The sequence below is a fragment of the Somniosus microcephalus genome, chromosome 9 (assembly GCF_052327205.1).
Source record: "Somniosus microcephalus isolate GS21.2 chromosome 9, FLI_Smic_1.0, whole genome shotgun sequence".
Lineage (NCBI taxonomy): Eukaryota > Metazoa > Chordata > Chondrichthyes > Squaliformes > Somniosidae > Somniosus > Somniosus microcephalus.
Window position 1 is genome coordinate 163,948,475 of NC_140995.1, and position 16,087 is coordinate 163,964,561.

Below are 16,087 nucleotides of genomic sequence, written 5' to 3' on the forward strand. Positions count from 1 at the left end.
ATCCAAGGGACGCAGACTTGAACCTTTATGGCAAACATTTGGTTTAGCCATTCATCGCCAGATCTGGTTGGACCACATAAAGCACTATTGGGTCTCACTCTCCTCTGCCAAAACTGTTGATTACTCCAGGGTCATCGTGGAATGCATGGATAACCCCTAGCTTCTTTTCTTCACTACCAGCTCTCTTCTTAAACCCCTCTTCCCTGCCCCCTCCACCTTTACCTCCAACAATACGTGTGAGGAGCTCATGGATTTCTTTGTCACTAAGATTGAGGCCATCCATTCAGCTGCCTCTACTGCTTCCCCCCATCCCCTAGCCCACCAAGCCAAACTTACCACAAGGTTTCCCCCCCCCCACCCCCCACCCTGGCCCTAAACTCCCATTTTTCTATAGTTTCTCTCCTATCTCCCCTCATGCCCTATTGAGCTCATCGTATCCAGGAGATCCACCCCCTGCTCCCCTCGACCCTATTGCCACCAAACTGCTGAACATACAACTTCCCTTACTGGCCCCTATGTTAGCTGCTGTTGATAATGATTCCTTCTCCTCTGGTACTGCTCCCCTCCCTTTCAAAACTGCCTTCGTCACCCACCTCTCAAAAAGCCCACCCTTGACCCTTCTGTCCTTGCAAACTATTGCCACATCTCCAACCTGGTTCCATTCTTACCTATCAAGAGGTAGCCAAAGAATCTCCTGCAATGGCTTCTCTTCCTGCTCCCACACCATTACCTCTGGAGTCCCCAAGGATCTATCCTTGGCCTCCTCCTATTTCACATCTACATGCTGCCCCTCAACGACATCATCCAAAAATACGTCAGTTTCCACATGTATGCTGACGACACCCAGCTCTACCTCACCACCACCTCTCTCGATCCATCTACTGTCTCTGATTTGTTAGGCTGCTTGTCCGAAATCCAGTGTTGGTTAAGCAGAAATTTCCTCCAATTAAATACTGGGAAGACCGAAGCCATTGTCTTTGGACCCCACCACAAACTCCATTCCCTATCCACCAACTCCATCCTCCTCCATGATCACTGTCTAAGACAGAACCAGACCGTTTGCAACCTTGGCGTCCTATTTGACCCTGAGCTGGAAACTTCGACCCCATATCGTCTCATCACTAAGACTGCCTACTTCCACCTCCCTAATATCGCCCATCTCTGCCCTTGCCTCAGCCTACCTGCTGCTGAAACCCTCATCCATACCCTAACCCTAACCCTAAATCACCTATTCAAATGCTCCCCTGCTCCCTTGACCCTGTTCCCACCAAACTCCTGAACACACAACTTCCAGCCGCCCACCTTCCATCCTCTGTAATCTTCAGATCATTAAGAAACTCTGCTGCCTGTATCCTAACTCGCACCAAGTCCCATTCACCCATCCCTCCTGTGCTCCCTGGCCTACATTGGCTCCTGGTTTGGCAACACCTTGAATTTAAAATGCTAATCCTAGTATTCACATCCCTCCATGGCCTTGCACCTCTCTATCTCTGTATCCGCTTCCAGTCCTACAGCCCTCTGAGATCTCTGCGTTCCTCCAATTCTGGCTTCTTGTGCATTCCCAATTTCAATCGCCCAACCATTGACGGCCGTGCCTTCAGCTGCTTAGGTCCTAAGCTCTGGAAGTCCCTCTCTACCTCTCTCTCCTCCTTTAAGACACTTTTGGTCACCTGTCCTAGTATCTCTTTATGTGGCTCAGTGTCAAATTTTATCTGATAATGCTCCTGTGAAGCACTTTGGGACATTTTACTACATTAACGGCGCTATAGAAATGCAAGTTGTTGCTGTGGAGAAGAATCTGGTGCCACTGTGAGAGCCATTTGGTAAACTCTCAGAGAGAACACCTTCTCTTAACTTGAAATGTGTTCATTGCCTTAACAATCGGTCTACTTTTTTCCCTTGCCACAAATATCCCTTCACCTATAGTGCCCTAAATTTTCAAATTTAGCAGTTCATAAATCTTCCATTCCTGCCACTTGCTGGAACATGTTCACAAATCTTTCCAAGAAGATTCTCCACAGACAGTTTGATTGCAAATACATTTTTTTTTGCCTGATGTTTGCTTCTACCGTGCTTCACCTTAGTGACTGTATGTCGCATTTGTATGCTTGACCCTAGCATTTGCTTCATCTAGTTGTTGCCTCAAAGCCAGAAGTAGATAAGATGGTTTGTTGCTCTGTGTGCAATTGAGCCTTTTTGGATTGAGATGACTTTCACCTCCTGGCAGTTGAATGCAAGCTGCACCAATTCTGCTACTGCAGGGGTAGCTCGGGCCTGTATGCTTTCTGGCACCTTTAAAAGCATCAGAGGGGGGTTGGCAAGTGAGGCCAGATGTGCCGGCACCATCAGCCATGCCCATTCTAGCCATGTCCACCTTACTGGGAACTGTCTTACCATGGTCATTGATCAGTGTGACCTGATCAGTGAATCCCTGCTTTATGGTTTGCTCTAGCTCATCTCCAAGTCTGGCGAAGCTGGAACAGAGAGCCCATTCCACTCTGGACCTGTCGGCCTCTATGGCAGCACTCAAAGCATCTGTAGGAGAGCCAGTGACTGCTCTTAGCATGGGGGCTTCACTACAGATATCCCTGGAGTGCCACACACACTATGATAGACTGCAGTGATAAGAAACCATCCACACATCCAACTAGTAGGCCTAGAAATTCATTAAGGCACTGCCAGCTTTGCACCCAGTTAACGCCTAAAGGGTGATTTTGCGCCAAAAATGAGTTTGCGCAGATATTCAGCGCAGCGGTATTGGCGGCGGTAGCCGTTAGCGCTGCGCCGGCACCGATGACATCATCGGTGTGTGCAGTGCCCCGGTCCCGCCCCGAAACCGCGCCGATCCCCATATTTAGTTGCGGCCGCCTCCTCCGAAGCGGCCGCAAACAGCGACCAGAAAACGGGGCCGTCCTGCTGCCTTAGTGGGGCGCTTTAAAGCGGAAGGTGCGGCCGGCCGCTTTTGCGGCGGCCGCCTGCCCGCACCTCCTTCCCCAGCCTCCTCCACCCCCCACCCCCCCCCCCCCCCACGGCATTGCCGGCTGCTTTCTGCGAACCCGGCACTTCTCCGTGGTGCCGGGCTCATTTGCCGGCACTATCCAGCGGCGATCTCCCCGTTGCAGGCAGCTCCCCCTTAAGAGAAGGAGGAGGCCTGCAGTACCGCAGCCTGCCGCTGCGCAGCGCCTGGCGCAGCGGCGCCAAGAGCGCTGATATTCAGTGTCAGCGCACCAAGCGGAGGCGGGCACACCCTGGTATAGTGCCCGCTTCCGAATTGGGGCGCTAACAATGAATATCTGACGATCGCTATAGGCTTCCCGCCCAGCGCTAACTTTTGGGCGCTCGGCAGCTGGCGGGGCCATAGTGAATTTCTAGGCCGTAGACTTCTCCAACCAAACTGTACTAGACTCATAGGAACAGGTGTAGGCCATTCAGCCCCTCGAGCCTGTTCCGTCATTCTATTAAGTCATGGCTGATCTGTACCTCAACTCCATTTACCCACCTTTGCTCCAAATCCCTGAATACCCAACAAAATTCTATCCAGTTTTCAATTTCGCTATTTGAGGGAGAGAGTTCCAGATTTCCACTATCCTATGTGTGAAGAATTGCTTCCTGACATCACCCCTGAACGGCCTAGCCCTCATTTTAATATTAAGCCCCCTTGTTCTGGACTCTCCCACAAGAGGAAATAGTCTCTCTCCATCTACCCTGTCAAATCATTTAATCATCTTAAACACCTCACTTAGATCACCCCTTAATCTTCTATACTCAAGCAAATACAAGCCTAGTCTATGCAACCTGTCCCCATAATTCTGGTGAATCTGCGCTGCACCCCCTCCAAAGCCAATAGATCCCTCCTGAGATTCAGTGCCCAGAACTCTTTGTCAAGGATTCAAATGCCTGCCCAAGTGTTGATGCTCAGAGAGCACCTTTATAATAAATAGGGTCTCATAAGGTCCGGGTTCCCAGTCTCAACAGCCAAGGTTAGCGCAAGCTAACCCCCTCTGGACAGCTCATTCCTCTTCCTCCTGTACCACCATCGCCTGTTCCTGCTTATTGGTGGTGTTTGTCTCACTCAGTTCAGTCCCCTCAAGCTCATTCTCTGAATCCCCTGGGATGAATGTATCTGAGCTTGTGTCTGGGTGATAGAGAGTGAGTGATGGTGCATGCTGATAAGTGCTCGCATAGCCTGGTTCGCTTTCCTGTAGCACAGCTCGACAAAGGGAAGAGGAAGACGGGTGGCAAAGTATCTTGATGAAATGAGGTGTCAGCCATGGCTCAGTTGGTAGCACTCTCACCTGTGAGTCAGAAGGTTGTGGGTTCAAGTCCCACTCTAAAGACTTGAACACAAAATTTAGGCTGACGCTCCAATGAGGGAGTGCTGCGCTGTTAGAGGTGCCGTCTTTCGAATGCCCCATCTTCCCTCTCAGGTGGAGGTAAAAGGTCCCATGGCACTATTTGAAGAAGAGCAGGGAAGTCTTCCCTGGAGTCCCTGGCCAATGTTTATCTCTCAACCAACACCAAAAAACAGAGATTATCTGATCATTACCTCATTGCTGCTTGTGAGACCTTGCTGTGCACAAATTCACTGCCATGTTTCCTACATTACAACAGTTACTACCAGCGTTCCCTCTAAGATGCGCAGCCCAGGACCTGCTTTCTCGATGTTAAATTTTGCACATGCACAAAACTGTCAATGGGCCACGCAGCCCCCTCCCAAAAAAAATTACGGGGAATATTGGTTACAACGTTTCAAAAGTTGGTTGTAAAGCGCTTTTGGACACCCTGAGATCGTGAAAGGCACTATATAAATGCAAGTCTTTCTTCTTTCACAGAGAGAAGAAATAATATAGTGAAGGGCCTCAGCGTGGAAAGGAAGCAGCAGAGGTTGGTAATAAACCCTAAGCTGGCAGTGGCCCTCCTACTTCCCCATCTCTAACATATGGCCTACCTTCTCAGAATTTCTAGGGGTTCGTCCTCATGCAGCATTAGTGGTCTGAAGTCTCAGCTTCCTGTGTGTGATCTCGTACTGCTGTCTACTCCTGCTAAAAGACTAATAGAAGTGAGAATGTTCTTATGATGTCATTATGCAGCCCATAGTGAGTGTGATGACAGGTACATGTAATATTCAGAGACATTAGATGGGCTGAATGTATATTTTGTTTTTATTCGTTCATGGGATCTGGGCATCGCTGGCAAGGCCAGCATTTATTGCCCATCCCTAGTTGCCCTTGAGAAGGTGGTGGTGAGCCTCCTTCTTGAACCGCTGCATCCATGTAGTGAAGGTACTCCCACAGTGCTGTTAGGGAGGGAGTTCCAGGATTTTGACCCAGCGACGATGAAGGATCAGCGATATACTTCTAAGTCAGGATGGTGTGTGACTTGGAGGGGAACTTGGAGGTGGTGGTGTTCCCATGCGCCTAAGGATATAAGGATGAAAGTGAAGCTGGGGCCGCCCTTTGGACTCATGGGCATTCATGGTAAAGTTTTTAAGTGCTATAAGTCAATATGCAGGGGAGGTCATTGTTCATACAAAACATATTTAGTACATTGTAGTAATAGAAGGTTATGATTGCTCTCCACCTTGCCTGACCTGATCAGGTGGATACAAAAGATCCCATGGCATTATTTGAAGAAAAGCAGGCATTTCTCATCATGCCCTCGCCAGCATTCATCCTCAACAAACACCAACAAAAAGAGGTTATCTGTCAACTCTTTCATTTGCTGTTTCTGGGACTTTGCTGTGTGTGAAAAATAGGTCCTTTCCAAGATGATCGGGGATCTGGGCAAGTGGCACCATGGACCCTGGCCAATCACAGCAAATTCCATCAAACGCATCACCTGCACAGACCTTCACACCCTGGAGAATGGAGCTAGTGAACTTGAGGGAAGGACATCTTCAGAAGGAATTTGATAAAGCAGCAGAAAGCTTTCCTGACACCCTTTGAGTGCCATGCACAATTCCTTCTGCCAGGCCTCTCCCAATACCAGTTGAACCAGTAGGCTTAAGAGAGAATAGCCCAAGGTGACTCATCTTCCGGTTTTCTCTCCCTCCTGCTGGAGTAAGCACTTCACTTTTGCTAAATGCAGCAGCACCAACAGCCCTGGCACGATTAGCATCTCACTATGTGAAGAAATGCAAGAACAAACCCACGTCCCACTACTGTACAGCATAACAAGTCAGTACGCCAACACGCTGCTTTATCACACACCACTGCCTCCTTAGCATTCATCCCTTATGCTGCAGATAACACAGAAGAAATCTCCTTAGTGGAACAAAGGACTTTTTTGATGATTGTTTAAAGAAGCAAAGGTTGTTGGATGAGGAAATGTTCTTGAACTCAAAACAATCAGGAATTTCTGTATTTTCAAATGGCATCATAGGATGCCTGTGCTATTTGCCTTTACCTTCCGGATTCTACAAGGCATCAGATGAAAAACCTTTAAGCAATCAGCTGCTGCTAATGTATTCCTTTTTCCTTTCCACATATCTAGTTATTATAGTGCAGTGCATAAGGGTAACCTTGACAACTGAGCTGTCCCTGACTGGTTGGCTATATAATTCCTTTCACTTGGCATTGCTGTCACTGTGCTCCAAATCAAAGGGCCGATTTAACAAAATTGCACTGCTGACGGGCAAAGCTCTGCACCAGTAACACAAAGTGGAGTAAGGCACAAGAATTGCATAAAACAATCAGGAATGGATATTGTGGCCTTCAGTTAGGAAAGCACAATCTCGTCTAATCCCTGATGGCTTTCCATCATACTTTACACATGTAGGATTACTAAAACTAGCTATATGTCATCCAACTATGCTTTCAGAATTAACATGTAATTCTGATTTTTTTTAATGTGGATAGAATTGAATTACATTTTATTTTGAGGGAAATGTTTCTGTTTTTATCTTTGCAATGTTATTTGTGTTTTTATTAAGATTTGGAGTCAAGCTCTTTCCCCAAATAGTTTCTCTGATGACCGTTACTGAAAAAGATTACCTTTGAACTGGTTCCTCTACTCCTAAAAGTGTTCCAGAAATTACTAATTCTGATAACACTTGAAACTTTAAGCTGTTTTATACTGATAAAAGACAAAGACCCTGTGGTAAACCACTGTTTGTATTCCTGTTTGTCCTGTTTGTATTCCACTGTGTACATGCCTGGACATGCCTCGGCTGACTCCTCCCACAGGTCCTAGTATAAAGGTGACTGCTCCCCAGCCCTTTGTATCCTGGGCCTGTCGACCACTCGAGGCAGACCTCCATTCTGTTGTTAATAAAAGCCTTTAGTTACTCTTCTAACTCTCGGTCTTTTATGAGTAATTGATAGCGCATCAGACCCCCCATGAGTGTGCCTCAGCTTATTATACTTTGGCATTACAGCTCCAAAGTTTTTACAAAAATCTTTACAGCTCATCTGAATAATCTGGCTGCCAAATTAGAACTGAGAAGCACTCTTAAAATGTCCAATGGTTTCTCAACACCATGGTGCCAATAATGTGGCCCCTGCGCGGTACCACTGGGACTGGAGCTGAGGCTGGCGCTGTTCAAGCTTTCCACGTGGCTATGCGTGAAACAGTTGGGCTCAGTGACATGAATCTTGTCATTCATGTGGAAATGACTTATGAAATAATACTGGGCAGCCTGCTGGTGGCGCTGTCCAGGGAGAGTATAAATACTCGGGCATGGGCCCAGCTTGCTCAGGACATTCTTTAACAGGAACTAGTGAAGGACACAACTAGATCTCCATGTTGAAAAACAGTTGATTAAAGCCTTGTTTATTACTCAGACCAAGTGCCTAGTAGTTTTCTTACGTCACTCACCTCAAAATGCAAGTTGAGCCCAGTAAAATCACTTTATGGCACACCTGGTGTGTAACTTCTGACACGTTGGCATTTCAGGCGTCAGCAGCCAGCCAAGAGTTGTTTGCTGTCTATCAAACGCTGGCGGTATTTTCTGGGGGGAGAGTGGGGGGGGACAGAAGGTGAAGCTGCCTAAGGGAGGGGCATAGGGGGTACAGGGAATGGCCAAGCACAGACTTTTTTTAATGTATTTGTTAGGGCCTCATAAGAACATAAAAAACAGGAGCAGGAGTAGGCCAATCGGCCCCTCGAGCCTGCTCTGCCATTCAATAAGATCATGGCTGATCCAATCTTGGCCTCAACACCACTTTCCCACTCTCTCCCCATACCCCTTGACTCCCTTGTAGTTCAAATGTCTGTCAATCCCCACCTTGAATATATTCAATGACTCCGCCTCCACTGCTCTCTGGGGTAGAGAATTCCAAAGATTCACGACCCTCTGAGAGAAGAAATTCCTCCTCATCTCCATCTTAAATGGGCGACCCCTTATTCTGAAACTATGCCCCCTAGTTCTAGATACCCCCACTAGGGGAAACATCCACTCAGCATTTACCCTGTCAATCCCCCTCAGAATCTTATGTTTCAATAAGATCACCTCTCATTCTTCTAAACTCCAATGAGTATAGGCCCAACCTGCTCAACCTTTCATCATACGTCCACCGCTTCATCCCAGGAATCAACCTAGTGAACCTTCTCTGCACTGCCTCCAATGCAAGTATATCCTTCCTTAAATATGGAGACCAAAACTGTATGCAGTACTCCAGGTGCGGTCTCACCAGCGCCCTGTAAAGTTGCATCAAAACTTCCCTACTTTTATACTCCATACCCCTTGCAATAAAGGCCAACATTCCATTAGCCTTCCTAATTACCTCCGCTTCAGTGCCCATACCAAATGTACGTTGTGCAGGTGGAGCACAGTTTTGGCGTTCCAGTTGCATTATGAGGAGACTCCCTACTTTAAATTTTTCTCAGGGCCTTAATGAACCATACACACAGTTTCTACACAGGCTCTCAGTACTCTTCATGATAGCAAGTGACATTGTGGCATGCAAGAAACGTTGGTCTCCTGGGAAACTTCAGGCTTCCCTGCCTAATAATATAGGTGACAGGCACCAAAGTCCACCATCACATTATTGACTCCAGATGTTCAGTAACTGTGTCGGATGAAACTAGCATGGTCCTCCGTTTAGAGGCCATGAGGTTTGGGGGAATCATTACCTGATGGATTTCCCTAACATACCCCGGTCTCTACTCTTCCGTGTCTCTAATGGGATTGGGACATTTGAATTGTCCACAGAGTATCACAACTATTTCTATGTTGGCAACTGAACTGCCAGCTGCCAGCATTTGTGCCACCCAGGATATTGAAGGGATTTCAGTAGCAAGCAAAGAACATTATGCTTACGTACCAATAATTGGTTTAAAATTATGCTGTGCAAGATGTTAGTGACAAACGTGTTAACGCATTCACATGAAATTTTTCAGACCACATCTGCCCTACCTTAGAAAAAAAAAATTCTGTTTAATTACTGCAAGTTTTCAATGATCACATCGGAGCACAGAGTTCCTGTCCATGGATATAACTGGCTCAGACTTTTCTTCAAACTGTATGCTGTGTTAACAAGCAAGAGCAATCTTCCAACATTGCACAACCGGAAGAAAGCCTCACCTGCCAGTACCTTGTATCAGAAATCCGGGTGCCTGAATTTCCAATGTTCAGTACTGGCCAGCAAGGAGTGTGAAGTGGGGAAATGACTCTCGTATTGTAGAAAGAGTGTGGCGGGTACAAGAACTGGGAGAGAAGCACTGGAAGATGGACAACGGGAATCATTTCTGCACCACCTCCCTTGATGCAAATTTAACATTTGATATGGGTGGGGGGCAGAGAAAAGGATCAATTTATATGACAGCCAGAAAGGTTGCTTTTTTATGAGCGAACCAGTTTAAATAAATTATCGGGACCTACATAAGATTCTCAGGAGAGAATTATAGGTTACATTTCCCTCCATTCACTACCTAGAGAAAAAAGCAGACATGAGTACAGACCACAATGAATCTGAGCAGGAGACCTGATCCTCATGTGGGAGATTGCAATCTGCCATGCGAGACTGCCATTAAATATGAGAAGGTTGGTAGGCCTGCCTAATACTAAGGGAGATGGGGCAGTAGTTTGCAAGGACAGGAGGTTGCGGGTTTTTTTTAGGAAGGGAACATGGCAGTATTGAAAAGGAGGAAGACAGTAGCTGAGGCAGGGAACCATTTTTTTAATTCATTCATGGGATGTGGGCATCGCTGGCAAGGCCAGCATTTATTGCCCATCCCTAATTGCCCTTGAGAAGGTGGTGGTGAGCTGTCTTCTTGAACCGCTGCAGTCCGCGTGGTGAAGGTACTCCCACAGTGCTGTTAGGTAGGGAGTTCCAGGATTTTGGCCCAGCGACGATGAAAGATCGGCGATATACTTCTAAGTCAGGATGGTGTGTGACTTGGAGGGGAACTTGGAGGTGGTGGTGTTCCCATGCACCTGCTGCCCTTGTCCTTCTAGGTGGAAGAGGTCACGGGTTTGGCAGGTGCTGCCAAAGAAGCCTTGGTGAGTTGCTGCAGTGCATCTTGTAGATGGTACACACTGCAGCCATGGTGCACCGGTGGTGGAGGGAGTGAATGTTTAAGGTGGTGGATGGGGTGCCAATCAAGCGGGCTGCTTTGTCCTGGATGATGCCGAGCTTCTTGAGTGTTGTTGGAGCTGCGCTCATCCAGGCAAGTGGAGAGTATTCCATCACACTCCTTACTTGTGCCTTGTAGATGGTGGAAAGGGTTTGGGGAATCAGGAGGTGAGACACTCACTGCAAAATACCCAGCCTCTGACCTGTTCTTGTTGCCATAGTATTTATGTGGCTGGTCCAGTTAAGTTTCATACTACACTCAATACTTCCTCTTTGCAATCTAACTGTGTTTAAATCAAGACAGTCTCTCCTACTCTAATTCATTCTTTGCTAGGACTGCAAAACCATGGAATGTCTTACCTTCCTGTCTTTCCATTCCAGATTTTCAAAACCTAGTCACGTACTCCCTGAATTAGCTCGTCTTCTGTTTCACTCTTTTCAACCTTGGCAGTGTCATGCACTACAGATCTTGACCTTTCACCATTTCTCAATGAAAAGGTCAACAGAGCTCCTGAAAAGGGGAGGATATCTAGGATTGCAGGTTTCTAGGAGGCGGTTGCAAATGTAATATTTTTGACAGATAATAAATATATATGTTGCCTTATTTTTTCAGACAATGAAGGGTATTTTGATCAATGTTGAGTAGAGCTCTAAGCATCCACTTAACTATAAATGTGCAGAGATTTGGCTCACACTGCTCCTAAAAATATTGTCCTACATAGTGCAGTATAACTGGGGCATTAAACTATGAATCCTAAAATACCTGGTACACATCCACTGGCTAGTGTGCATTACATATATATTATAAATATATATTCATACATTCATATTACTTTGCCTAGGAGCTTCAACTTCTTTAAATTAAAATGTAATGCAGAATAAATTCAATTACAAAATTAAGACTTTTTTTAAAAAATGAACAAGAATGCATGGCAATTTTTTTAAATTGCTTCTTGAATGTTTCTTATTTCTGCTGCTACTTTATATGGCCAAATGCTTTGCTAATATAAAAGCTGTAGTTGTTACTGTCAACAACAGACTCATGCTGGGTGTTAGGCAACAGAAATGGCTCTGGGATTTTATGTTCAAGGGTTATGTTGGAATGCTGAAACTGTCAACTCAAACAGGCGTGGAATAACTCTTCCATCCACTACCTTAAGCTGGTTTAGGAGGCCATCAAGAGAAAGATCAACTACTGAAATGTGCCATAAAATGTCTTTAACTGTGCTGGTTTGGCAAAGCTCAGCAGGCAACATTATACATACTGCGAACAGTAATAATACACAGTAGCAGAGATTTTAGCAACCTGGTATGGCAAGTCTGCCATTCGAAGATATGTTTCCATCTTCAAGCAAAAAGGAGACAGACTAGGTACCTCACACTCAGGTCGTGAGAACTGATGCAGAATTATTGCATCTTTTGAATCAAGTTTTTGCTCCTTTCTGAAAGAAAAAAAACACAAGTTACTTGCTGAAAGAATACTGGTGTTAACATTTTAATACATTTACAGATAAATTATGAATTATTAATGTGTATGACTGTTTAATGGAGAGTTAAGATCAGTGGTGCAGAAGGCATGGAAATCGGCCTGGTAACTGGACTCTACCTCACCGCTATCACTCACAATGAAGGGGCCCTCAAAATTGAGATATGCCCACATTGTGCCCCTATCTCATCAAAAACTGTGGATTTTTGACCCCGAGGTAAACTAAATTTTTAATATTTTACTTCCAACCATTCCAATAATCTGGGCTCAGACAGAACCCGCTGTCAGATATTATCCATAAATCACTTTGGGCTCCCAAGTGACACCTATATTATGTGCTATACACAGAAGAAAGCTCTCACAATGACCCCAACTGACATTCATCATGGGGTGGCTGGGTAGCTGGAATGGAAGGTAGCACTGCTGTACCCACTATACTTGCGATATTCCATGATTGTGCTTCCTGTGGTACAGAAACACCAAGGTTTGAGTGAAAGCCCTCAGATCTTTCAAAAAGTTCACTAGGGAGAGCTTCCTCTGTTCTGGAAGAGCCAACTGGCTCAACTATAATGACCCAGTGTGAACGAACTTTAAAGAATGGCAAATCTAGAATTTCTATGTTAATCAGCATTTAGATTCTTTGAACAATTTAATTACAAAGGTCAACTTTTATCATATGATCTATGCAAATATTTGCAAATGAGGAATGCTCTAACAGAGGATTGTGTTGGACAGAGGTGTCTCAGTTCCATATTTTTCCATATATTTGATGTTAAAGAACAATCTCCTTTGTGTACTGCACAAAATTGAAAAAAGGGGCCTGTGATTTGTTATTGTCTCAGTAACATGGCCAAAAATCGGAGGATGTATTCCTACTAGAGGGAGATACATAACAGTTCCAATACAAAATCTCGTGTGCAGGGCCCTTGTTTAATTTATGACTATGTGAAGGGAACCTTGTTTAAAAGACACTTGTTTACATGATTGCAAGATAAATGTGAACAATTACATTGTTAGTTACACATTTTTCTTTTTGTGGTGTCTGTATCCCTTTTTTGTGTTCAACTGTTTCTCTATCATTCTGTTTGCCTCTCCTTCCTTCAATCTCTCCTCTCCTCTGCATGTCTTACAATGTCCCTATTTGGCTCTCGCACAAGGCTCTTTCTGGTGTAGCTACAGTGGGGTTGGGCAGTGGGCAGAAGACCTGTCCAGCAGGAGGAGGGAAATTCCAGCCCAGTATTTTAAAATGTTCCTCATTGTAGGATGGTGTTCCCTACCCTTATTCATGAAAATGTGAATCATACATATACAGTATTATTATTTATTACTACAAGGAGGCCCCAGGTGTCCCCCTCTCCACCAATGCATTGCTTAAGCTTAAACCACAGGTTATTCACTCTGGTCCCTTACATCCCTGTGTTTTGATATTACCTTATGTAATTTTTGTAGAAAGCTAAATTCTACAGTTATGCTCATCCACTCCATTCACTTCACCATGACTGCTCTTACAATTGTTCTACCGTTTGTACTTCCCTACTTTATACCAGTGACTACACTTCAAAAAGTGGCGGTGAAGCACTTTTGATGCCCTGAGCTTGTGCTATGTAAATGCAACTTCTTTCTTTGATAATGGTAACAATAAAACTATCAGTTATTATCCACACAACAATCAATAGGAATAATGCAGCTGCAATACAAAATGCATTTGTTTACAATTTGTAAACTTTAACAGTCCAGCATATTATTTTTTAAACAGTAAATATTAGCATGATTAAATATTGTTGATTTTATTTCAACAAATTTGAAACATATATAATGTGAATGAAATAACGTGTACATGCATCCTGATAGCAATTATGTAATTGATATACAGCAGAGCCTATTCAAAATACTTGAACTCTATGGCTCAAAATGATTCATAAAACTTGAACCAAACGTCACTACTGATTTTTTTTCCATCGTTCCTGTTCCTTTTGCGAACAAACACTCTACTTATATTTTTGGCAATGATTTAAATTATTATTGTTTCTATTTTAATTGTAGTTTTCAACTTTTAAAAAATAAGTTATTTTTTAACTGAATTTGGTACACTGAAAGTGTAGATTACTTTCACATTGTTTATAAATGTATTTTCCTCCTTCCAAGCTGCCACTCAGAACAACTCTCAGTGCCAGGAAAGTAAAACAGAATAAAAAGCAAGAAAAAGCACAAGACCATTTTTGTAATGGTTTTTGTTTGTTTTGTTAAACACTTGTATCACTTTTTCTAGGTAGTATAAAACTCGTCTGATTACCCTTGGCGGTGACAGTTCTATTGTTAATTTGACTATAGTGTGCATATGGAGTCGCTGGTAACAAAAAGACCCAACTCCCCCAATGCATAGACACACGTAAAAGCACTGACAGCCTCCTTCTCTGGAGGTTAGAGACCAAATAGGAGCCGAGCACTTCATCTCACAGCAATCACTGAATCCATACTCCTTCCATTTTCCTGTTTGTTTTTACACATGGAATAATATTCTGTCAGTGGTGTTTGTCAAAATAACCAAGTTATGATAGATAAATACTAATACAAACATTCTGCAATAATTCCCTCATAACTTTTGAATAATTCGCTTATTAAATGTATTATTGCAACTGGATCACATTTAAACAGACTTTTCTGAATATCACACCACATTATGTGAACTATGTTAATTAAGTTGTGCGTTTATACGTGTATCTTTTATTTAACTAATTCTTGTGGCCTATGGAGAAAGTAGGTATAAGCACGGATAACTGAGTCTACCTGTACATGTGTTAATATATACATACACACATATGTGATATTAGACTCTGCGTGTAGTTAAATTATTCGGTTATGAAATATTGAAAAAGATTGATTCTGCCAGTAAAGTGAATCGTTTCCAGAACCCAAAACTAAAACAAATCAACAGGGTCTGCTAATACAGAGTGAAATATATTGGGAAATGCCTAATTTCCATAAGGGATTTAAAAAATATTCTGCATTGATGATTAGGGAGCAAACTAAATCATACTAAAACATTAAAATTAGCATTTAAGGAATGTCTACCTTAATAAAAAAACTAGGCGCCCGTGCCTGACCTAATTTATATCAACCGACGGGAAGGATACAGTAGCTGGCCTATGGTCAATTTGAAGCCATTCTTAATTAACAAAATATACGTTTTCGATGGATTTTTTCCCACTTCTATGTATTGTCATTTTGAAGGATTTGCAATTCGATCTACACGATCCCATCCTCCTGACTCACAGGCAATATCACTTGTCAATTACAATTAGCTGCCCTTGTGCTCAGTCTGTGTTTTCAGTATCAAAGAATGGACGGTGAGCTGTTACCTGATTGCCAGCAATTCATGCAAGAGATATGCAGCAGCTGCGAGCAGGGCTCCCCCGGTCAGGCACAGCGTTTTCTTCCACCATGACTCTGCTCCCAGCCCTGACATGATGTTACAGTAATCCTGCAAAGGAAAAGTGATTATGTATCCATAAAAGGAATAGTGATCGTCAGAACCGCACAGTCCCAGGGAAAAGCTCTGATTCCTGCTTAGATCAACCACGCATGATCTGGACGATGCAAAACCAACACCCCAGTACATTCTTCGATATTCCACTGGATCGTCCCCAAGTGATTGCGCTTTTTAAATAGGAAACTATTGCAGATGATCGGGGAATTGTAATGATGTCATGCCGATATAAGTTGCAGAAGAAGCAAACATGTGAACGCCGCTCGTGTATCTGTGCAAAACAAGCAGCATATTGGTACTGCTCCTGCTGCCTGCCTTTGTCTTCCTGTTTTTTTTCCAGCTACTCAGTGATGTCATTGCATGTCACAGTGATTCTCCGAATAGATATAAATTGCATTCGCACCTAAATCATATACTCATATTAACCTGAAAATGCCTATCCTCACAACAGTACATTTATAATGGAATAGTTTCAGAATGTCATATTTATAGCCCTTTGTAAATCGTCACCTGATGTTGAGCACATTTGCACATCTGAGCTTTCTCACAAACTATACATCGCCAGCTTCTATACTGCAAATATTAATTACAGTTGAGGGA

General features: G+C 43.9%; 1 protein-coding gene across 1 annotated transcript in view; it reads right to left on the bottom strand.

Moving 5' to 3' along the window:
* faxcb (failed axon connections homolog, metaxin like GST domain containing b) overlaps positions 1-15,803 on the bottom strand; it is an 80,633-nt gene extending 64,830 nt beyond the window's left edge. The window contains exons 1-2 of the mRNA XM_085997435.1: positions 15,360-15,803; positions 11,821-11,956 (exon numbers count right to left, since the gene is read on the bottom strand). Of these exons, the coding sequence (XP_085853561.1) occupies positions 11,821-11,956; positions 15,360-15,619 (396 nt within the window). The 5' untranslated portion in view covers positions 15,620-15,803. The remainder of the gene's footprint in view (positions 1-11,820; positions 11,957-15,359) is intronic.
* Positions 15,804-16,087: the final 284 nt, after the last annotated feature.